Source organism: Lacerta agilis, chromosome 6, assembly GCF_009819535.1.
Source record: "Lacerta agilis isolate rLacAgi1 chromosome 6, rLacAgi1.pri, whole genome shotgun sequence".
NCBI classification, from domain to species: domain Eukaryota; kingdom Metazoa; phylum Chordata; class Lepidosauria; order Squamata; family Lacertidae; genus Lacerta; species Lacerta agilis.
This window is the reverse complement of record NC_046317.1, coordinates 39,993,569-40,018,338: the sequence shown is the minus strand read 5'-3', so window position 1 is coordinate 40,018,338 and position 24,770 is coordinate 39,993,569. Positions and strand designations below refer to the sequence as shown.

Sequence of the window (24,770 nt, the reverse complement as noted above, 5' to 3'; positions counted from 1 at the left end):
ATTTTTCCACACTGAGTATGTAGGCAGTAGAGTGACAAATACAAATCAATGTAAGCAATTGTAAAGTGAAGCACATTGGGACAAAAGAATCCTAATTTTACATATTTGTTAACGGGGTGTGAACTGGTGGTGACTGACCAGGAATGAGAGCCTGGGGTCATTGTGGGTAGCTCAACCCAGCGTACAATATCTGTGAAAAATGTGAACTCCATGTTAGGAATCAATAGGAAAGGAAAATAAAAGTATGCCATTATACAAATCTATGGTGACACACACTTGGAATACTAAGTACAGTTCTAGTCACCTCATCTCAAAAATGGATATTGTAGAGCTGGAACAGATTCAGAAAAAGATAACCAAAATTATCAAGAGGCTCCCCAGGAAGAAAGGTTACAACATTTAGGACATACTAGTTTAGAAAAAAGGAGAGTAAACTGGGATGTGATAGAGGTGCTTAAGTTTATGAATGTTGTGGAGAAAGTGGATAGGGAAGTGTCGTCCCCGTCCCCCAATAAATAATATTAGAACCCTAGGGACATCCAATGAAGTTGGAAGATTAAGCACAGAACAAAATAAGCACTTCTTCACATAACAAAGTTAAAACTATAGAATTCAGTCCCACAAGATGTAGTGATGGCCACAAACTTTGACAGCTTTGAAAGAGAATTAGGCAAATTCATGGATATGACTGGCTACCAGCCACAGTGGTTATGCTCTATCTCTACTGTTGGAAGCAGTATATCTCTGAATACCAGTTGCTAGGAATCTCAAGCAGGGAGAGTGCTGTTACACTGAGACCCTGCTTGCAAACTTCCCGCGGACATCTGGCTGGCCACTGCAAGAACAGGATGCTGGACTAGATGGGTCTTTGGTCTGATCCAACAGGGCTCCCTATCCCAACATCTCCAGTTAAGGAATCTCAGTGATGTGACCCAGTGCAAACATCGACTCAGTGTGTGCCTTGATATTTACACTCTGAGATAGAGCAGATTCTCCTACAAAACTCCTGAGGCATGCCCTTTATTCCTAATTTCACATGCCTCACATGAGCTCTTGCATTCAAAACCAGTTCCAAGACTAATCTTAGCTCAAATTAAACTCTGCAGCTCAAGTAAAGGCGAGGGCCAGCGATATCCTCCTGCAAAGTTACTATTCCTTTGGGGCACCAATTGGGCTCAGCTGTTTTGACATGCCCCCTTCCCCGCTCCAGGATCATTAACTCCAAAAGACACCTTAATCGCGTTTGTCAGCCAGCGACTACACAAATGGCTTGCGTGTATGAAACGACCACCACAGATGCCCCCCCGCCCAGCTGACATCAAATGCAGGACTCTTCCACAAAGGCTGCTCAGGCGTTCACTTACGAGTCGAATGACGTGCCTGCATGTGTGAATGGACAGCGCACTGGGTCAAACAGAAAACTAGGCTCTTCAGCTCGCCAATTATCACAACACACCAACACACACACCAACACACCTGTTTTCTAAGGGCTCAATCGCGCCGGAGAAGGCTAGGAAGAGGGAGGAGCTGGGTTATGCTCTGGGGCTCAGGTAGCAACAAGCCTTTTCCACCGAGGAGGAGGAGGAGGAGGAGGAGGAACCACGGCAGCTGCCTCCCTACTCAGCCCTATCGCGGTGGGGACAAGGCTACCCTACTATCCCTCCGGCCGAGACGGGCGGCGGCCGAAGGTACGAGCTCACCTCCTGCCGCAGCCGACGGGCTCCAGCGCAGCAGACAGGAAGCCGCGGACCCAGAGAGGAGAGAACTTTCCCCGCCTACTCCGACTCTGCTAGGGGCTGCACCAAGAGGCCCAGCAACGCGCAGGCGCGGAGGTTTATTTATTTATAAAAAAAGGAGAGGCTAAAAGGGGTGGAGCTATGAGGCGAAAGGGGAGCGAGAGCGCGCGGGGGGGGAGGGATACCGATGGCGCGCGCAAAGTAAGCGGCCGGGAGAACACGCTGCAATCCAAATACACCTGTTTTTGTTTTTGAAATATTATACGACTGGTTCTGCCTTCACTCTACATAACTGGCTGGCTTTTGCACTTGTTTTCTTTTCCCACCAGAAAAAAGCAAATAGGGATGGTTCTCTTGAACCGTCCCTCAAGTAAGAATCTAGTTTATTCATAGGCGTTTCTATTCCTCCGTAACCAGCTTCCGTGAAATGCTACACGTGTCCACTCATGGGACTTTTGCCCAGGTAAAGCTGTGTACAATTGCAGCCTAGGAGGCATTTTCAGATTTCCAGTTGATTTGCCTCCAGTGCCCGTAGCTACATCAGTTTGGAGATTAACAGTTCTATCAGTACGGCCATTGCTGAAAGTTCCAGGTTCAATTCCCAGCATCTCCAGGTAGAGCTGGGAAAAATTCCCTGCCTGAAACCCTGGAGAGCTGAATCAGTGTAATTAATACTAAGCTAGATGGACCAATTGGTCTGCTGACTGGATGTAAGGCAGCTTCCAGTGTTCCCTCTTACTACTGAAATGCAGTGGTGGAACCACTTATTTATGGTTTTTAAGCAGTTACTTGAAGAACCATTGTTTTTTACAGTATTGAATCGTACTGCCCAATTTTTTAAAACATCAAGATGTCAGCAATTTCTGCTCAACAGGAAAATACTAACCAGCTACCTACTTCAACAATTATGAGCATATATTTGTGATAACATTGCATATATTCACCTCCTATAAAACTCATCCAAAGGGTGTATAAAATGCCATCTAGTTTCCTCTACAGCTCCGAAATCCTGTAGTGATAACTTTTAATGTTCATAAAATCACAGGCTGTTTACACCAGGAGTGGAGAACTTTTCACACCCCAATGGCCATACAGTATTCCCTTCTGGGGCCACATGGCAGCAGTAGGCAAAGCCAGAAGAAAAACTGGCAAATGTTACCTTTGTTGAATAGGCTAGTTTCTATACACACTCACACATTTCTCTGTCCAGACAAGGATGATACATTATCCAGAGTTCAAGGCAGGCAAAACCACAGCCAAGGGCCAATGAGCACCACATTCAGCCTTCAGGCCAGAGGTTCCCCACTTCTGTTTTAATCCAGTGAGCTTTTCAAAATTTGTTTTTTTAATATCAGTAATAGTAATAATAATTTATTATTTATACCCCGCCCATCTGGCTGGGTTTCCCCAGCCACTCTGGGCGGCTTCCAACAGAACATTAAAATGCAATAATCTACTAAACATTAAAAGCCTCCCTAAACAGGGCTGCCTTCAGATGTCTTCTAAAGATCTGGTAGTTGTTTTTTTATTTGACATCTGGTGGGAGGGTGTTCCACAGGGCGGGTGCCACTACCGAGAAGGCCCTCTGCCTGGTTCCCTGTAACTTCCATGTCATGGAGTATTCAATGAACACAGAGACTCACCAGGCAAGTGACTATGTCACAGGGTGCATCATGGCACATGCTAGGCCGTGGCCCACTGAGATGAACCATGGTGCTGGTGTTAGGGGCAGCCCAAACAACTGACAAACTGATATTAGCACTTCGCCTCCAACCACAATCTGATGTATGTTTGCAAAATATATTTTGGATGTTAGTGTCAAGCAGTTTGCTAACATGGATGTCAAATAAACTTAGGTAGCTGACTTACATCAAGTCGAAATGTTTCTCCATCTAGCCCAGTATTGCTTTTGTATGTTGACTGGTAAACTACACACACAGGGTTTCAGGCAGAGGCTTTTCCAGTTAAAAGGATCCAGTAGAAGAAGAAGAAGAGTTTGGATTTGATATCCCGCTTTTCACTACCCGAAGGAGTCTCAAAGCGGCTAACATTCTCCTTTCCCTTCCTCCCCCACAACAAACACTCTGTGAGGTGAGTGGGGCTGAGAGACTTCAGAGAAGTGTGACTAGCCCAAGGTCACCCAGCAGCTGCATGTGGAAGAGTGGAGACGCGAACCCGGCTCCCCAGATTACGAGTCTACTGCTCTTAACCACTACACCACACTGGCAGTAGAGGATTTGAGTTTCCAGGGGTTAAAGCTGGGACCTTCTGTACGCAAAACCCTGGCTCTATCACTGAGCTGCCATTCCTTCTCCAAAATTCTAGTTTGTCCCAGCAAATTAGTTGTTGAAAAATAGGGAGTAGATGAAAGGTAAGAAGGACAGTGAATTAGCTCATAAGGGAAGCTCCTGATCAGAAAAAACCCTGCTGAATTGAGCTTTAGGAAAGTTGAAAGAAGTTTAATAAAATGGAAACCTTCTGAACAGTTGAAGAAAACAGATTTATTTTAGAAGAGTGCAATTACACATGCTATAATACAAAGGTATATGGAAAGAAAATTCATAACAATTTAAATAAACATGGATATTCAAGCTTTAATCAGCATACATGTACCAATAACGAGTGCTCTTGTTGCTTTAATCTTCTTTGAGTGCATACATGATATCGTCCTGGCTAACATTAAGTCGAACTCGCATGTGGATATATTTCCTATTAGAATCTGTTAGCAAGAGTCTATAGGCACTAAGTCGTGACACAACTGCCAGTGTGTCTGATACAGTAGGAGTTTGCAGGCCTTCAATTCTACACAATGCAACATGCTGATGAAATATCTATAGAAACAAAAAAAGGGGGGACTTGGTTTATGAAAACACAGGAAGCATCAAAGCGAATAACTGATTTCTTTCCTTTCTTGAAAATATAGGTATATATTATATACGTATATATTTATAGCTCAATAGTAGTAGAGTACGTTTTTCCCATGCATTTAGTACTGAGGTTCAATGGTGAACAATTGCTAATAGAATTCAAACCATTTTTTTTTTTACACATTTGTTGTATATTCTGAACCACAAGTTTTTAAATAAGTTTCCCACACTGAGTCTGTGGCTTTGCATTATCATTACAGCCACTATCCAGTAAACTGACCTGTTTTCAACATCTATGATATATTTTGGAAAGTGGTTTTCTGTCCATCTGTTGTCGACAAGTTCACACACCTCTCAAGGTATTGTCACCAAACACAGCACGAGGATTTCCAAGACGGGGGTTGCAGTTGTCAATGTTTGGACACCAGGTGCCATTTTGAATCAAGATGGTGGACCAAAACAGCACTTTGGCATGACTTTGCCCATGTTTTTTCGCATAGGTTCAGCTGCCTCTGGCAGTAACTTTGCCAAACTCAGTCACAGGAGTTCTCAAGGTGGGGGTGCCAGACTTCATTGCCATTTGAATGCCAGGCACAATCTTGAATTGAGATGGCAGAACCAAATGTGATCTGCCCGATTTTTGGCATGGCGATCCACACTCACAAACTGCATTATCCATTTAAATAGCACAATATTTTTTTCATTTCTACAAATTCTCACACAGTGCCAGGCACTCCCTGCTAGTATAAAACAAGTTTATGAGTTTAAATAAGATAGCTGAAAAGGAAGAGGTTAAAAAAAGTGGGATGGATATTCTTTTAATGTTATTGCTGGTTTGATTTCTTTAATTTTTCAGTTTTACTGTTCAATTGCAACACCTGAGCTTACCTTTTAGTATTAAGGTTTTACTGTATTTGAAGCTTTGTGACTTATATTGTATATTGATTGTTGGAAGTCATTTTGATGGAGATTTCCCCCCCAAGAAGAGGCATATAATATTTTAAACTAACAAAAGCAAAAAGCATGGAAATTTTTGTCTATGCATGTATGTGAATTGTAGCCTACGTGTACAATAGGTTAAATTGCAATGACCTACATATGTGCATAGCAACAGTCAAAGGTGCACCCTTTGAATATAGCTAAAACATTCTGTCTGAGATAATAAACAAATTCAACATGCAATATTTTTAGATTACCTGCTGAACTGTAGACTCTTCCAGTCCTGACCTGCGAAATTCTGCAATTGTTGCTTTTAGGAAAATTTGCTCATACAGTGAAGCGTTCCTGAAAGAGAACAAAAAGACCCCAAAGCTTAATTAGTCATATATAAGATTTTGCTGTGTAACAGGTATGATTTGGCTTGAAAAGCATTATCCAAAACCTCTGAGTTAACAGTATTTGCTTCTAAAATATGTGCACACAGAAAGTTTAATTAACCATAGGGGTAGATGTGAAAGAACTGCAAACACCCAGCATACAAAGGTTGTTTATTTTGTCACAAGAGAACTTTCTGTAATTAGTAAAAAAATATTTTATAATTGCAATTCTCAGTGTCACTCTATCCAAATAGAGCACCTGTATCCTAACATCCAAGCTCCATAATTCTGCCACTTTCAACAACGTATCAAGCAAAAGCTGAAACAATGATATGAGTTGTACAGTTTAGCACAAACTGGTTTGACATGTTAGTACTAAATTTGTTCTGCTACGCTAAAATTTAAGAACACAGTTTGTGCTGTGGCAGCCATTAAATCAATCACTGGAATTTGCTTCAGATTAGATGCTATAGAATAATGTGCTCCCCATACAGATGCAATCATTGTATAACAAGTTCATAGGTGGCTGCTACAGCATGATAATCAGAATTTGCACTCTGGGACCTCAAGCAGAGAAACTACACAGCTAATGTACTACTGTACATTACCGAATGGCATGTATATAAGGTGATGAGAACATTTCATCTATGGCTTCCATAATGTGTGCCATGCTGACCAATCCACAGACACTTTTCTGACTAGGAAATCCACAGATCTCTGTGGCCCTTCTGCAGATATCAAGGCAACGTCTTGCATCACCAGATAAAGCTGCCACCTAAAACAAAACAATAAAATTTTAAAACGACAAAAGTTGTTGCAGTGTTCCACATAGCATAGTGCAGTTTTTCAATGTTTCCTTCCAAAAAAGTAATAATCCTTTCTCTGTCTTCCTGTCAGATCAGAGGATGCAGGAAAGGGGAAGAAGGAAGCAGGTAACTCAATTAACTCTCCCCACCAGTTATTCCATCCTCCATTAAGAGGCACTGCTGCCTCCTTACTTCTTTCCACATCTCTCTATGAGGCTTATAAATAGCCACCAGGAGGAGTCTGGAGCCTCCCTCTTGACCCCACCCTTACCTTACCTACCTGCAGCCAATATGGGCTAATTACAATTCAGGCGACTCACAAGAAAGCAGCTGGTTTAGCAGCTTCATCCCCACAACATTACATTTATTATTGGATTCTTACTCTTTACTCTTAAATCCCTTGGTTTTCCAGCCTCTTGCTTTCACCCTTGTTAACTTTGCCTCTCTCACTCTTGTTGTAACATCCACAGTTGAAATTGTCAATCCCACTAGGAACAAGGGTCTGCCTTTTTGCACATCATCATTTATGTGCAAAATAAAAATATACGCAGCCACTACTCAAATGGCTTTATAAAGGATATGGTTTTCTAGCCAACCACTGGAAACTAGTCATTTCAAACACAGGCATTTAGAATTCAGACAAAATACAAAATTCATGTCTGTTGCCCATTGATATGTGGTCTCTTTATTTCTGGCGGTTTAATTTATTATTAAGGCCAGTGCTAATTTCCACCAGATTTTCATGTACAGTGGTACCTCTGGTTACGAACACCTCAAGTTATGTTTTTTCGAGTTACGAACGTTTTTAACCCGGAAGTGAATGTTCCGAGCTCTCAAGAGGCCTAACCACTGCCCGAAGCCAAGTCCGGACACCTGCAGGATGCCCAGCACATCGCATCCCAGCCCCAAAGTTAGGTAAGGAACATTTGCCTAACGAAGACCAAGAACAGTGGAGCTGTTAAGAAAACAAAGATGAGCCTGGGCTGAAAAGCCCTTTACCAACCCTTATCCCACCCCCAGCTGTAGCAAGATGGGTGGCACCTAGCCAAGTAAGCCCACCTACCCTGGGGGGGGGGAGTGGAAAATTTTGGGATTCTGGAAGGGATTTTGGGATTTGTTTATGTGCCTTTGTCTCTGCTTTGCTCCTTCGTTTGGGGGACTTCTGGGGGACTCTGCCTTCTGCCATTGTTTTGGGGATCGTGTGGAGCCCAGTTCAGCTAGTGGTTGATTGTGTGACTGCAGAAATGGATAAAAGCCCCCCCATCCAAACAATGACAGTGCATGTAAGGGAAAAAATGTTAATTTTTTTCATCTACAATACTGTCTTATTTATTTTATAGTACAGTACATTGATTATTGCCTTCATTTTATGGATCAATGGTCTCGTTAGACAGTAAAATTCATGTTAAATTGCTGCTTTAGGAGGTGTTTTTCATTGTCTGGAACGGATCAATCCACTTTTCCATTACTTTCAATGGGAAAGTGTGCTTCAGGTTAAGAACGCTTCAGGTTAAGAATGGACTTCCAGAACCAATTAAGTACTTAACCTGAGGTACCACTGTATAAAACAACATAGACATGCCTGTCTGTACACTCAAGTTTACCTTTCTAGAAACAAGCTGAATTGCATCCTCTTCAAATGCTTTCAACTGGGTCATCCTTGATGAGACGATTTGCTGTAACTGTTTATAGGTATATGGCTGGAAGGACATTCTGGTAAGACCCTACCAGTGAAGAAAACAGTGAACATTTAATTGCTAGTACATCTCAAGAACTTGCTTAACACCCAAAAACATGTTTCTCCATTTTAAGCAGAGATGTTTCTGACTGAATTCTGACATTTAAGGTAACGGCCAACAGTGTTTAGCCTGCTTGCAAAACAAGACTTCTGGTTGCATAGATGAGTTCTCCCCTGTGCAGCCCCTCCTCCACACCCCAAAAACCAGCTCCTAAACATTGGAAGAACCTCCAGAGCAGATGCTGGGGGTGAATGGAGGCTGCAGAGGTTGCCCCTGCCATGTCCGCTAGGCACAGCATTGGATCTCACTCTTATCATTTGCCACCTACCTTCCTACAAGCAAGTGACAGAAGTGATTTTTATCTTTACCATGTCTGACCATGGTATTCTGCTCACAAGACAAGAAAAAGGGCATATCCAAGTACAAAGAAGTTATATCTTCATGGAACCAACAAAATATATAGCATGGTCAACTGTCAGAGGTGATGGGAGTCAAAGGTTGTCCATTCCATAATATATAGATGGTCTTAATCCAGCTATCCAAACAAGACTGACAAACCCTCTGGCTGCTCCAGTGCATGTGTTCAGACACAATTCTGGACATTGACTATAGTGACGGAAATTAATTTGTGCATCTGCTGCATGCTAGTACATGCAGCCTGAGTACTCATGTATCACTCCATCCTTCCTCCGAGTGATCGATGGTATCAGTTAACATCCAAGGAATTTTACCAACGCTCTGATCTCTGAACACAATAAAGAATTCTGCATAACCACAGCAGTAAAGCTGAAAATACATACCAGCCTGCTAGCTACTCTGTTCATCATAATTCTCTCTGGCAAATCCATGGTGTTAGCAATGGCCAAGACAATCAGCTTGGCATCTTTCTTGGTTGGCCAGTCAAAGAGGTTGTACATCACATTCTGTTTTCGGGTCCACAGAAGGTCAAGCTGGAACAAGGAAGAAGGGATGACAAAGTTACAAGCTCACATAAAATGGTCTACAAAATATTTAGGAAATCTGGTTTCAATCACAGGTTTGAACAGATTTATGTAACCTTGGGCAATACTTGATCTGTTACAGAGGGCCACATAAGGGGAATACAGAATAAAACACAGATATAGCCAGCATTTAAATGTATATTGTTGTTGTTGTTTTAAAAAATTAGCTCCCTTTACCCTTTCTACTTATAGCTAAATGTACAAAACAGGGATGTTTCCTTTTTGTCAGCAATAAATTTGTCCTTGCAGAACAAACAGCCTCATGGGTAGCTGAATCCCAAGGTTGCAATTAAGCCAGTTTCATGGTACAGATCAAAAATCCCCTAGTTTTGGAATACATATACACCACACACCAGGTTAAATTTATTTCATTCTGATGCTATACAAATTCTCATATTACCTCATCTACAACAAGTATTACAGTTTTCCTTTTAGGTCCTCGCTTGCAGAATGTCTTCTCCAGCAGCTCAGCAGCATGGGCTGCAGTTGCCTTCTGGCCTGTCAGTAACTAAACAGGATTAAAAAGATGCTGAAGTTACAACCCAGCAATAAGTAGTAACTCATTCTGTTTTACCAATAGCACAATCCTATACACACATATCATTCAGTTCAATGGAGCTTGCTTCTGAGTAGACTTGCCTAGGATTGCACTGTCAATGTACCTTTTTCCTCTTGTCAGACCAGGGCAGGGAACCCTTCCAGGTGTCTGCTTTTGGGCTATCAAGGCTCTCTAGACGCCATGCTGCCACTCCAGGCCATACCCCACTCTGACCCTGCTCCACACCCTCCTCCTCAAGCACCTTTGCATGTCTGGAATGCAGCCTACTATACAAAAGATGAAAGTCACATTCATTGCCCCACCCACTTTTAATTCTGGCCCCACCCACCACTGGCATGTGTCCCTTAGAAGACTTCCCATGAGAAAATACAGGCCTTGGCTGTAAAAGGCTCCTAACCCGCTTTGGACATTTGGTTCAGATACTGATAGAAGAAATGCACAAAATGGGAGGCATGCCCACAAGCCTACATGCAAAATCCCTCCCACCAATCATGAGCTCCAGAAGCATAACCCAAAAATGTCATGATACCAATCTGCTCATTCTAGCAACACCAGAGCAACATATTTACTAATTAAGCATATTTATAATCTAACCTTCAGCCAAAGATCCCAAGGCTAAAAAAACATCAAAATACAAATTAGCAATATGAAAATACAACAAAAAAATAAAGAGCAGCACCCCCACCAAAAAAACAAAACTCATTTGGTATGCCGCTTGTCCACTTCATACTTAGTGGGCTCTAAATAAGAAGGGAGGTTTTTGCAACCTCCCAGAAAAGAGCTTTTTGGGTGGGCGACATTTCACATGTGAGATCCAACTATCTTAAAACTGCAAACTGTTTTTGGGTTGCCTTGGCAAAAAAGGCAGCATATAAATGCAGTAAGGTAATGGTAATAATAAAAAAAAGTTTTCACAAGCAAGCTGTAGAATGAGAGCAGCCTTTGCCAACCTAGTGCCCTCTAGATGTTTTGGAGTGCCAGCTGCATGCGAGTGCCAGCTCGAACTGATTGGAGTTGTAGTCCAAAAATCTAAGGGCACCAGGTTGACAAAGAGTGAATTAGGGGGCTAGCAGTGCTTTTTCAGTGAAATTGTTTTAGCTCCCTCTTCTGATCTGCAGAGGTACCTATAAGTCAAGCATAAGACCCATCTGCTTGAGCAGCTTTAGTTAAAGACTTGGAAAAATCTCTTCCGAAACATAACAAAACATGCACTCACGTTCAAGATCTGCACATAGGCTTGATGAGGATCAGTCAACTTCATACCATTGATCTCTATAGACTGGAAAGACGGCAACTCGTTGTTTTTGGCTGCCTGCTCAAGACAACGAATGACCTCATGAACAGTTGCTGTTTTACCTGTTCCGGGAACCCCAGAAATGTACATGCACCTGAAACAGGAAGAGCACCTATGTAGTAAACATGTAAATCTGAAAGGCAGGGAGAGTCTACATTAGCCAAGCTCTCCAGCACCCCAGGCAGAAAGTCTCTCTCTGAAACCTTTACTCAAGCTATATAATACTATTATTAACTGGATATGCTGGAACTTGAACATGGGAGCATCTGCATATAAAACAGGTGCTTTGTCACTTTTCTGCACTGGACTTAATACGCTCTCTCTCTTTTTCTCTCTCATTGAGCTCCTGAAGAAGTTTGAAACAGGTTGTGCTTATTTAATCACTCCTAAAAGCCTTTTCATAGATGAAACTACATGCTGGTTCAAACCCATATATCTTTAAAAAAGCATTTGCCTCTAAACACAGTGCCACAAATAAGCTTTATTACCTTTTGGGGTGGGGACTGGCATGATCTCCACATTTTTTTTCTTTTAAAAAATAATGAAACCCAGGTTTTCACAAGCAGCTGTTATGCTTCTCACTCATTTGAACTAATCCCGCCCCCTCCCACCCAAGACACTCACCCTCCTGTCCCATCAATGAGTTTGCTTTCTATAAAGTTATAGATATCCTGGAACTCCTTTTCACGGCAGGGCAAGGACTCCGGGATGGCAGATACATGCAGCCTGTTTAAAGTAAAACAAAAGGACAAGTGGGTCACCCAAGTGCCTTGTTACAAGCTTCTAAAAACCAGAAGAGGTAATGCATTCTTATCTAGATATGCAGAATACTCTAAAGAATGATTTTTAAAGTATTAGTGCCCCGAGACTAAAAAAATATAAAATGAAATACTGAATACTGAAACCAAGTTTTCAAAGACCTCTCAATCAAACATGAAACTAGGAAGAATGTGACACGGATTACTAAGCATGCATCTATTTAAAAGAGAGAAACATGACTTGCACTTTACACAACCCATGCCCTTTACACAACCCACCAAAAGTAATTCCCAGTTCTCCTCACTTTATATATAACCCCCCATTTTTCTTAAATATCAAGAACCCCTCACTTTACCTTATCCTAGCCTCTTCCAGCACATCGCCAGGCTCCTGTGTGGTTTGATTTCGGCTGCGGATTCTGGGGGTAGCATTACGTGGGGTCTTGGGGGTTCTTGGCTCAGGCTGCAGAGAAAACTCATATTGATAAATATCAGTGCTATTGTTTTGAATATCAGCTAGAGCACAACTGGTCTCAAAAATTGTATACACCAAACATGCAAAGATATCAAGACCCCAAAACAGCAGAGATGTAATTATGTTTTAACTAACTTAAGGAGTTAGTTAAACAGGGAAGCAACAGAAAGTTTGTTTGTTTAAACATGGCCTGAGAAATTCTGGGGCCTGGAAAAAAATACCACACCAAATGAAAACCTTATTGGATATGGCTTGAACTGTAAATTTCCTAACTGTGCAATCCTATACATGTCTCAGCTCAGAAGTAATTAGTTCAATGGAGCTTATTTCCCGATAAGAGGGCATTGCAGCCTAACTTACCATTCATCACATTTACAAAGGCAATAATGCTCAGAACGGAGAACCAGTTAAATATAAACAGTTATATATTAGGATGCTTTTCTTTCTTCTCTATTTTCTATTACATTTCCAAAGCTCCCGAGTACTGTAAATATATTTATAGATTCAGATATATTTTAAATTTATTTAACTGGTTAATGTTTATATTTTATGCTTGAAAATCTTTAAAAAACACTTTAAAACAAAAAGCAACTGAATGAAGTAATAAAAAGTAACTAGGGATTCTGTGGTGTTTTTAAATTTGTATTGTAGCATAAGCTTTTCATTGTATGCCAAATAAATTTTTCAGGTCTTTAAGGCACCACAAGGCTTTGTTGGTTTTGCTGCAGCAAACTAGCATGGCTAAGTATTTAACCTTTATCCAAAAGTTAGATTTCAGCAACAGGATTAGGTAAGAGGAAAGAATGGGTCCCAAGAAAGAATGTTGAGTCCTTCCTCTCTGGAGTAGCTCAGTTGGTTGGACTGTGGTGCTGATAACGCCAAGGTTGCAGGTTTGATCTCTGTATGGGACAGCTGCATATTCCTCTGCAATGCACGGGGTTTAACAAGATGGTCCTTAGGGTCCCTTCCAACTCTACAATCCTAAGATCCTATGAACACCTACGAGTTATCTGTGGCCCAGCTCAGCGTAATAAAACAAAGGTGATCTTACTGCCCCCCCCCCAGCAAAGAGTCACGATGCAGAGAATGGTGCCCATGCTTCCATCTCATTATACAGCTAAGAAACAGAGCCATGGTCTTCTCAGATTACTCTCAGCTACATTATGTTCTTGAGCACCCAAGCAGTAAATTCACTCTATGTTCATACAATTGCTCAAAGTAATTAGAGATCAACAAAAAATGGCAGAAGTCTCTACTTACAGTGTTGCTTGGACCCTTGGCAGGAGTCCCAGCAGCCCCTTTCCTTGAGGTTTTTGGAGTAGACCTCGCTTGCCTCTTAGGTGTACGAAGCACCTTGAAGTCTTCACCTTCATCATCGCTGCTACTTGAATCAGAACTTTCCAAGGGAAAAATGTCATCCTCTTCCTCTTCATCCTTTTCAACTGTATTAAAAAAACTTAAGGCAAATGGATTTATCACGTCTTATGTCCTGTACACTAATTCCTTTTAAATAATTGCAAGTTCTTTGGTCGGACAGTATCAGCTGAACAAAAAACTGAGGTGGCCATGACAGCAAAGATCAATACTTTTACAATGATGGTGCAGTTTTGAGAAACCGTTACAACAACAACAACAACAACAACAACAATAATAATAATAATAGAAGGGGTGATAACATTAAGATACACCCCATATGATGAAAATATACACTGTTGGTTCTTTTACTATGTCCAAATCAGCTCTAGACAAGAAAACGCGACACAAAATTTGTCATGGCAGATCCCAAACTCTTGTTCTAGAAGTGAACTTTGTGTTATTGAAAAAGCTACAAATGCCCTTCTATTCAAAGACAGCTTAATGCAAATGTGGGAAACTTCAGGCACCAAATGCAGCCCCTCTGGCTCTCTCTGATCTGATCCTCAGGGATTCTTCCTAGGCCACCCACCTCACCGGCCTTGCTCCTCCCTCCTCTGATGCTTTTGCCAGGTAGAATGTGCCCTTTAACTGTGAAAATGCTTCTTGATTGCCTGGATGAAGTATGGAGAGATGTGGGTGGGTGTAGAAACCTCTGACTTCTTTGTGGCCAGAATGATGAGTCACAGCCAGTACCCCATGCACTTTTGCCTCTGGTCTCCCACCAACACTGGAAGGTAGCTATCGGAAGATTCTCCATGAGGGAATGTGGCCCTTAGGTTAAAGCTGGGTCACCCTCCCTGGCTTAATATGTTTGTGTGTGTGTGTGTGCATGTGCACATGTGCATACAAGTGAATGCAGAAACACTCAAACAATCCTTGCACATGCATTTCTGTAACAAAGCAGCCCCCCCCCCCGGGCTGTGAACTGCCTGTAGCCAAACCATCTCTAAAAAGAATACATTCTTACCTAAGGTGTTTTGAAATGCGGGCAGCAGTCACCTGCACACATTTCCTGCGTGAACGAGGAGTTAGCGCTGGGCTCATGGTTTCTGGTTCTTCACCCAATCTGCAAGAAAAAAGTATGACAGAGATTTTTCTGACTTCTTCATAATGATAAAGACACTGTGTCTTCCTCAACTGACAGAAAGCACTAGCTTTCAGAGTTTCCATCAATCGTCACTTCAGCATCTTACTGTAAAGTTTAACACCACAAAAAGTCAGTTATAGAATGCACACAGTGAAGCCAATGTTTCTTGCTCAGAGCACTTCAGCTTAGGCATGTAGTCTAGAAATCAGTTATCACTCAGTGATCTGGTTCACACATAATGACAAGCCAAACTATACTGGGGCCATGCAAATGTGAAGTTTGGACAACACACTAAGCCAAACACTGGCTTGGCTCGGCAAAGTGCAAGAGTGAAAAAACACTGGGGAGGAGCAGTGGCTGCAAACTCCCTTCCAGCAGCCCGCACATTTGTGCAGTGCTGCAAAAGCAGAGCTGGGCATACTGTGACGTGTGAACCAGGGCAGCATCTATATTGGCTGAAAGAGGGTCATCCATCCATGTTGCTGGTTACATGATATAGAAATTACCAAACCTCTGTATACTATACTTGTCCTAGATATGATTTAATACACATAATAAGTAGAACTGATGTAAAACTGCAGTGATATATTTTTAAGCCTTCTTAAAAAAAAACAGAAGGGGGTATTCCTTAGAGCAAACAAACAAAAGGCGCACAAACACCTCTAAAATCACCCACCTTCTCTTTGAATTGACCTTAGGAGTGGCTGCTTGGCTCTTTGAGACTCTGGATTCTTTGGCCGTCTTGCAAATCTTATCCTGTTTGTTTACATCATTTGAACTAATGGGAAAGAAAAAACATAAAACATGCCTCAGAGATTTTTTGGGAAATAAATGTTAAAATTCACTTCGGTAAATTCTCCCTGGTTTTACCATAGGAAAACGTATTGATGATCCTGCGATTTAAGTTTTTAAAAATTGTACCCCACTCTGGGATCACTTTGCAATGAAGGATGGGTTTAAATATTTCAAAACAAATACCCACAAGCAGCCTGGGTCTTGAGAATAGCACCCTATATATACATCCTTACCTGGAAGTCTCAATTGAATTCAGTGGGACTTACTTCTTACTAGACTGTGTAGGGTTGCACTGTACATTTCCTAATTTTTCATCCTTACCTTTATTGCCTTTAAAATATTTTCTGAGTAGTTGCTTCAAGAAGGAAATAGTCTATGTGAGTAAAATATGCTTTACATATACAACTATCAAAATACAGTTGTACCTTGGATCCCAAACACCTTGCAAATTGAACGTTTTGGCTCCCAAACGCTGCAAACCCAGAAGTGAATGTTCTGGTTTGCGAATGTTGTTTGGAAGCCGAACGTCCAACAGGGCTTCCGCAGCTTCCAATTGGAAGCTGCACCTTGATTTCCGAACATTTTGGAAGTCGAATGGACTTCCGGAACGGATTCTGTTCGACTTCCAAGGTACCACTCGGAAATACTTGTTTTCTGTAAGGTGGAGAAGCAGAGTTTGGAAGGCTTTTTGACTGCAGAAAAATAAGTGATCTGGATTTCTCAGTATCAACTGGTCAGAATCACCTTGTACATGAGGTTTTTAAATTTTTCACTCTCTCTTTAAATAGCAGGCCCATGTACCAGATCAGGCACCCCCAAACTCAGTCCTCCAGATGTTTTGGGACTACAATTCCCATCATCCCTAACCACTGGTCCCGTTAGCTAGGGGTGATGGGAGGTGTAGTCCCAAAACATCTGGAGGGCCGAGTTTGGGGATGCCTTACCAGATCATAAACTAATATTGGAAAGTCCCCTAATTTCCAAAAGCATTTTGTCATGTAGCCCAGAGAGGTGCTCTACAAGATCTTCATCTTAGCCACTATGTATAACTGGTCCTCAGCCAGTATGGCAGATGGACAGGGAGGACAGGAACGGTATGCTACCCCTGTAGGGCAGGTGCTATTTGTATATTAGATTTATTATTACCGCTAAAAATTAAACCTTTTTGAACGTTTATCAATCTGCTGCACAAACAAAAGCAAATTAATATTAATGTTCTCGAGCCAAGGTATTCCACATCAAGAATCTTTGTAATAATTATCTTAGTGTATGTCACACAGATTTAAGGGTTTGGGGCAGAATGCTGACACTTGCAACTTACTCTGTGGCATTCCTTTTCATAGCAGAACTCCTGGCTTTCAAACTGGAAACTTGGTCACTCTGGCAAGGAGATACGTTTTTGTTGAGTCTTTCTGACTTTCTTCCCAGTGGTTTGATGTCTAGGAAGAGGTCTCCCTCATCAGGACAACAAGGTATTTTTGGAGGAGAACCTTTAATGCCAGTAAATGTCACTTTTCGTTTGAGGTCAGATTGCTTCAGAGGCTCAAAGAAACTATAGTCTAGAAGCTCAATCATATCTTGCTGTGCCAGCACTCTTCCAGGTTTTGTTGGACCTAAAATCCAAAAGTAGCAAAATGAGTAAGTTTTTAGCAAGGCAACAATCAGTTTAGAATTCACATGTGCCAGATGGTCTAACAAAAGGCTTCCCTTCGGTTAAGAGAACCCAGTTAACACAGAACAGAACTTTCAAACAAGTCGGCTACAATATGGCTCAGAGCTCAACCACTTTTTTGCTTTTGGAAAACAAATAGGTTTGTGTGGTTTTTACTTAGCACACTTGATCTCACAGTTCCTAGCAATGCAAACTCGTTATTTGTTTGTATGCCCAGTACAATAAAGTGGAAGGACAGAATTCAATTCCTTCTCAATCACAAGCTTTCAAATTTTTGTGGAAAAGCAACAGAAGCTCCACTGTTACTCCACAAAATCAAGATTGCACTGAACACATACAACTGCAGTCATAAATTTGGAGACCACCACTATTGACATTATTCAACAGGGGCTTTTGATTACTTTTGATTACAAATCTATGATTCACCGCCACCACCACTTGAACAGGCATCCAAACTGAGGTAATATCAGTGAACAGGAATTAACTACTGGGTTCAGTTCCCAAGATGTGAAATGCAAGCTTTTTCTACCCAATTTTGGATCATTTCCCCATCCCAATCCCACCTTCTGAAAGGTCCTCTGACACTCAATACATACCTTTCAGGGGATATAAATGGGTAGTAGAAGAGAGCAGGAAACAGATGATTACCCCTTGCCTGAGTACAGCACTGGCTGTCAACTTTTGTTAACTATGGTTCCTACTATCAAATGTATTAGCCACATATGAATGAACACCTATGTTTTTTTTAAATCATGACTAAGGTCCAATCATGAACATGTCCAGTTCAAGGATCACAGGTAGCCTGACTCACAGTAGCTTCTTCGTCCAAAGACCTTGTGACAGTATCTACACTAAGCAGGAAAAAAAACCCTACCATATCAGTTTCTCCCCCCAAAAAGCAGAAGAGAAATATTATACCATTTTACCACATGAATTCTACTTGAGAATAGTTCAAGAGTGAAGTCAAGTCAACGCTTAGGAGTTGCTTGAAGTAGGTGAGCTGTGCAGGAACAAGCTGCCAGCTAGCCCAGCAGAGCCTCTTTGGCAATATGCAAAGCCAAACAGATACATTTTGGACTGTGACCTTTACACATCTTCCATTAACGTTCTGGTGGGGTGGTACCAAGTTATTTTGGCCCCCACTTCCACAGCGTCACTTTCCCCTTCAGCAAAGTTTACTCCAAGGAGACAAAAGGTCACAGACAGGGCACGGCAGACTTCAGAGAAAGCAGCAAAAGGTTAGAGAGAGGCCATGACGTTTAGACAGAGCAAAAGGTTAGACAGAGGGCATGGCACTAGACAGCTGTGGCTTGTCTGTGGGCAAAGGTGTGTCTCACGCCTGGTGGCCATTCCTTGTCACCCCTGCTGAGGCGGAAGTATGCTTCCGCATCAGTCAACCATTGCTACACAAGAGTATTTAGATTGACCATCTTTACATCACTATTCATAAAATTCTCTCTGCAGCTCTAGGTAAAACATTTGCCAGCTTTCAGAGCTAATGTTTTTGCAGACAAAAATATTATGTGCAAGATCATTTGTGAACATACTATTCAGCTGCAGTTTTTTCTTTGCTCCCGGAGTCTCAGTGCCAATGGCTAGTCTTTGGGAACATAGCTGCTTAGAGTGTGAGGATTTGGAGGCAGAGTGTCTCGATTCTACTTCCATCATGGTGCCGTTGCTTTTTCTTGTACTCCGAGTGACCTTTTCAGTTTCTAGTTCCAGAGAGCAAATTCTGCGTGAAGGAGTCAGGTGGTGCACGTTTGCAAAATCAGTGTTGTTGTGTTTCATTTTCACAGAGTCTTTCAACTCTGCCAATAAGCTAAGTGGCAGTGCTTTAAACTTTTTTCCATCCCAAGATTCTCTTACAAAGAAAATGTGTTCATCATTTGATAGGTCAGGCAATGCTTCCAATGTGGTCAGTGGAATAACCTAGAAAGGTAGCAAAATATCAGATGATAATTTGTTCTAAAGAGTAGATTCAAAGCTTAAGAACCATGAAAATATGATGCAATCAATATAGCAAAACTTTCAATGGATCTTCAGTGCTATACTAAACCTCTCCAGCTATTGTTTAAAGCATAACAAAAAGTCAGACAAACGGAAAGCTTTCCCCACATACCTATTTACATTTTCTTACAATAACATAAACTCCTACCCTTAGAATTACCTTTCTGGTTTGAGTAATGGCACCAACTTGAAGTTTTCATATGACATAATTCTGTCTCTTACTATTACTGAAAAACCCTAAGGCAGCAGTTCCCAGTCAGCTAAGTACTGCTGACACTCTGTTTTTCAAAAGCCAAGCCACGGAACCCCTACTTCTGAAAATGCTGATATCTCTGTGGTAGTTTTTGCTATGTGAATGGTGCCACCGTCCCTCCATCATGTCTCAGCGCAAAACCGGGCCGTGTTCCGTGAGTCACATGGCTCGTACGAGAGCACGGCGTCCCAAAAAGGGATGTCCCTGAAGGTTGACAGATATGTGCCACGGACCCCGGGCATCCACAAACCACCAATTTGGAACCAGGGATGTATGTGTGGGGATTTCATGATGGAGGAACTGCCACGTTCCAAGCCTGCCAGCAAACATGGGGCAGGGGGAGCTTTTTTCTTATTATTGTCTGCCATTTTGCTTCCCACCTACCACTCCCATAAGCACCAATGGGGGAGCTTAGTATTCCAGATATTCTGTAATCTACGCCAGCGCACACAGCTTTAGGACTATGGCCTTGCCACGGTTAATCTAATTAATCATAGTTAATCTAATTGCCCTGTGTGTTATGTACTAGCTGTTTAGAAAACGAATATTGAACAAACCCAATATGTTTGCATCTAAAGGGTGATTCATTTCCAAAGTTCAGCATATATTGCTGGTAAAGCAGTCTGCAACACTTCAGTTCAAACAGCCTCAAAAGTGAGATAGAAACCTCTGCCTTCTTGCTAAGTCAAAGTGATATTTCGGCTCATGGACTACTTGAACTGTAACGTTATCAGCCAAGCAAACGCCATATAAGCAAGCTGTGCCACAGCAGGGGACAATCAATATTTCCTGAAGCTGTAGGTAAGTCAAGCTGCAATGCCAACAGAAGACTATGAACTCTACTGGGATTCTTAGGCTCATTTCTATGGCTTGGTGTGCCCAGATAGCAACTAAGCATCAACCCATACACTTACTATTACAGAGGTGGCCAGCCTCAAAGATTAAACCCCTATGGATTCTTCCCCCCCCCCCAAAAAAAACTTTTCAATACTATAAATCTGCATTATAACATTTCAACATACTCCCAAGGAATTTCCTCCTCTCTTGCCTTCTAACACGTTATGTACATACTGTGACATTGCCAATGATATATGTAACTGTTATGTCAGTATCCCGTTCAGGATTTTCATTCAAAAATATCTCCTGTGGATCCTCTCTTCCCATGGATTTTCGTTGATTGAGAGGTATTTCTAGCAGACGGGAGAACCACTCCACAACTGCACGCTTTTCATGAGCACCTGGAGTAGGTAAAAAAGAACAAAAACAATTCAGATCTGGGGTGGCAAGAGCACTTGAAGCCCTTTAGCAGTATGATGCTTTCATACGTTTTCAGTAAATTAAGGATAAAGTCAACAGCAGCAGTCAAACTTGGTATTTTCAGGGAAGGCATTCAATATCAACTAGCCCCCAGCCCCAGCAGCCTTTATGCAAGCCTTGTTAAAAGGGGGGCAGGGCACGGACAGACACATGGATTTTGGGATCCTGTGTGAAACTACCACCCACGTGGTCCCAAAGACACCCTCACACAAAAGAAGGATCTTAAGCTGGAGTCAAACTGAGTGCTGTTCTGTCTGTGTGTATCTGAACCCTCCCAGTCTAGGAATGTGTACCCAAACAAAGATTATAGAAAAATAAAGGATTTATTACAAAGGTACAGTCGTACTTCAGAAGTCGAACGCTTTGCGAGACGAACGTTTTGGCTCCCAAATGCTGCAAACCCAGAAGTGATTGTTCCAGTTTACGAACATTCTTTGGAACCTGAACGTCTGTTGTGACTTCCGCTTGGCTTCAGGAGCGTCCTGCAGCCAATCAAAAGCCAAGACTTGGTTCCCGAACGTTTTGGAAGTCAAATGGACTTCCGGAATGGATTCCATTCGACTTCTGAGGTGCAACTGTAGTTTTAACAATAAAGCACAGCAACATACATTTGCAGTACTGGGCACACATGTGAAAACAATATTCTAATGCAAGCACATATCTAACTTACAGAAATAAGGGTTCTAAACTAAAAAAGGGGGGTAGCTAGAGAAAATAGTTGCAAGTTTCTTCTCGGTGTCTGTTAAAGTGCTCCTGAAACATGTGAGTGGATGATAGAAGAGCTGGAACCCAGGCATTGAGCTCAGGGATCTACACCTGAAATTATTCCAGGTATTTATTAAAACAGGATCACAGGGAGAGTTTCCCCCAAGTCTTAGGTTTGAAGTCCAGCAGTGAATTAAAGATGATACACACAAAGGTTGCTCAGAGGGAGAGATAATCTTTAGTCTTGCAGGTGATGGTCCTGGTCTTAAATAAACTTGAAGGAGATCGAAAAATCTGTCTAGGTGAGTTTGCAAAATGACCAAGGAGAAGACCTGGGGGAATGGTCTTCCTGAGTGAATTAACTTTTGAGAACAATGACTATGATTACTGTAGTCAGTCAGGGATGACTGACCCAGGTGGTTGCCCTGGGGGAATGGCCTTCCTGGGTGTATTTACTTTTTGAGAACAATAACAATGGCTTGAGGATATCTGTGCCACTGTTCTATCTATTTTACATTTGCAGCTCTATCAGATTCCCTGTTGGTTGAAAGAGCCTGTCTCCTGAGTCTGAAGCAGAGTCATCCCACACCTGGTGCCTTTTGTTTAATAATAAGTTATACTACCATTATTGCAACCTGGCTTCCTAATGACTTTCTAGATTCTCATGACGTCAAGCATAAAGAAATCAACTACAGCACTGTACATAAGGTCAAGACAAGAGGGTCGCTTCCTATGGCCATCTACTATAGCCAAATCCATCTTTGGTTCACTCCTGAACACAACAGGGAGGCTAACCTTGAAAGCTACAAAACTGTCAATTCAAGTCTATCTATGAAAGCAAGATAAAAAACACATTTTTAAAAACACATTTTTTAAAGAACATAATTTAAAATGCATTTTTGCAATATGGAAGTGTGTTCCAATAAAGATTAATAACCAATATAACATTCAACAGAAACTTCACAACCAAAGCTTCTTGATTTCTCATTCCCCTTGAAGGAATAATATATGGGTAGCGAATGTGGGGTCCTCTAGATGCTGTTGGACTATAACTCCCATCATCTTTGACCACTAGCCATGCTGGCCAAGGTTGAGGGTGTCCAACAACATCTGGAGCACTGGCTAACCCTGGAGTAATACCTTGCAGAGAGTGAGTAAGTATTGCTACTGGCTATCTTGGAAAAAGCCAAAATCAGAAATCGAATATACATAAGTAGTGTATAATCAACATATTTTTAATAAGAGGAAACATACCGAATATTTAATTATTAAGCCCCCGAATTAGCATATACATATTTATATTGCATGGGGCCCCCAGAGTCTTTTGTACTACAGATGTCGAGCTATAGCCCAAAAATATTTTAAAAAAATTATGGTATCACAAAAGTTGCTTAGTTTCTTTATTCTTCTAATGGTTGTTTGATCAATTTTTTATGAAATAAATGTTGAATAATGGTGTGACATCTTAATTAGAACTAGAAAATAATAATTTTTAAAAAACCACTTACCATCTTCATATAACTTTAAAAGTCTTGCGACAAGGAACTGATCCACATTCTCACCTTCTATTAAAATAAACTCCCCTGGGAAAATACAGATGTCGCTGACATTTTTCGATTTAACAGATATCCCCCTAGGAGATGAAGGGTATAAATGGATTGCTCATTCTTTACAGTTAAGGAACAACACTGAAGACTGATAGTTTAATGTGTAGTCATAACCATGTTGACTCAGAAATAAGTACCTGAATACAGTGGGGCTTTCTCCCAGGTAAATAGGGTTAGGATTTCAGCCTTAACCTTTACCTCTATTATGCCTCCCCCAATTTACATTCCAGATCTACATCCTTCAGCTTTCAGAAGCTGCTTCTTCAAACAATTATACCCTTTCTTCCTTATTGCGTCTTATAATTGGAATTCCCAGACCATCAAAATAACACCGCTCCATCTTTGAAACTCTCCTTAGAAGAAGAAACCTTTCCATAAAGTCTGGATTTAGCCGTAGCCCCCACTCCCTAAATATGTAGTATCGGTACTTCCTCCCCAGTTACTCACACTTCCTTCTTCCCCCCTTCTATCCACTCAGTCAAATTTAAGACTGTAAGTTCCTCAGGGCAAGGGCCTGTTTTTCTTACTTTGCAAACCACATGTTAGCACAGATGGTGCTACATAAGCACATTTCACTAATAATAATTACAACAATAATAATACCAAAAACAAACTTAGTTGGTCTCTAAGATGCTATTGGAAGGATTTTTTTATTATTTATTTTGTTTTGACTATAGCAGACCAACACAGCTACCTACCTGTAAATAATTACAACAGTATTGTTACATAATCACCTTTTAGTAGTCCATTAATAATAAAAGCCACTCTGCCTTATGAAAACATACTTACCAAGATTGCCAGTTTATGCTACATTTATACACTGGCCTCAAGCCTACATAGCTTACCCTCCAACAATATACAGACCAAAGGTTACATACCTGTAAGAGGAAAGCTGCAGCTGCTCGTCTTCAGATATAGCTTTTCCAAGCCACGAGTAGATACGCTTTTTCTGGTTTCTCGTGTTCATGGTTCCTGTGAAGAAACAGAAATATGAAGGTGCAAAGAGACAAAAAAAGCAAGAAAGCCGATTCTCGAATTTTTAATCCGTTTTCACCCCACCCCAACTCGATTCTTAAAAGAATCCACACAGAGACCAATGCACATGAGCATGGAGGGAGGGCGCCTCTGCAGCCCACCCGCAGCTCTCCCGCCGGCCGCTGAACCATTGGCACTGACACCCTGATGCCGCACCTGGTTCAGACTACTGTACCTCACCTACGAGGCCACAGCTGCTCCACAAACCCGGAGAGCGAGATTCTGCCGCGGGACCCGGTGCGGAGCGCGCGCGGTTCCTTCCCTACGTCAGGATGAAACTTCGCGCCAAAGCAGACTCGCCCCTCCCCCTGAGAAGGAGGAAATG

The 24,770-nt window shown here is 41.7% G+C and overlaps 2 protein-coding genes across 5 annotated transcripts in view; both read right to left on the bottom strand.

The window, feature by feature from the left end:
• CC2D1B (coiled-coil and C2 domain containing 1B) overlaps nt 1-1,820 on the bottom strand; it is a 40,421-nt gene extending 38,601 nt beyond the window's left edge. The window contains exon 1 of one of the 2 annotated variants that reach the window (XM_033152139.1): nt 1,701-1,820. The gene's annotated coding sequence lies outside the window, so the exon portion shown is untranslated. The other variant, XM_033152140.1, reaches the window with a different exon arrangement.
• A 2,395-nt stretch (nt 1,821-4,215) lies between these two features.
• ORC1 (origin recognition complex subunit 1) lies at nt 4,216-24,757 on the bottom strand. 3 transcript variants are annotated; one of them, XM_033152130.1, is made up of 18 exons: nt 24,602-24,757; nt 24,289-24,382; nt 23,312-23,436; nt 20,853-21,019; nt 19,069-19,450; nt 17,171-17,462; nt 15,731-15,832; nt 14,935-15,033; nt 13,812-14,007; nt 12,433-12,539; nt 11,943-12,044; nt 11,241-11,412; nt 9,866-9,973; nt 9,265-9,414; nt 8,330-8,449; nt 6,528-6,694; nt 5,800-5,887; nt 4,216-4,567 (listed from the first exon to the last, which is right to left on the bottom strand). In XM_033152130.1, exons 2-18 carry the CDS (start codon nt 24,375-24,377, stop codon nt 4,373-4,375), a joined length of 2,661 nt encoding a protein of 886 aa, XP_033008021.1. In that variant the 5' UTR covers nt 24,378-24,382; nt 24,602-24,757; the 3' UTR covers nt 4,216-4,372. The 3 variants fall into 3 exon arrangements, with proteins under 3 accessions (XP_033008021.1, XP_033008020.1, XP_033008022.1); XM_033152129.1 differs by having other exon boundaries at nt 24,621-24,757; XM_033152131.1 differs by having other exon boundaries at nt 24,626-24,757.
• Between the last annotated feature and the right edge of the window lie 13 nt (nt 24,758-24,770).

What these genes read in the sequence shown, in the direction of transcription:
- ORC1 (XM_033152130.1), bottom strand. Translation starts at nt 24,377, where the DNA reads ATGAACACGAGAAACCAGAAAAAGCGTATCTACTCGTGGCTTGGAAAA. An exon ending in GAAAAAACTGCAGCTGAATA is followed by an intron (nt 17,463 to 19,068) that starts GTATGTTCACAA and finishes TTTGGATTTTAG; the next exon opens with GTCCAACAAAACCTGGAAGA. An exon ending in ACAGAGTAGCTAGCAGGCTG is followed by an intron (nt 8,450 to 9,264) that starts GTATGTATTTTC and finishes CTTCACTGGTAG; the next exon opens with GGTCTTACCAGAATGTCCTT.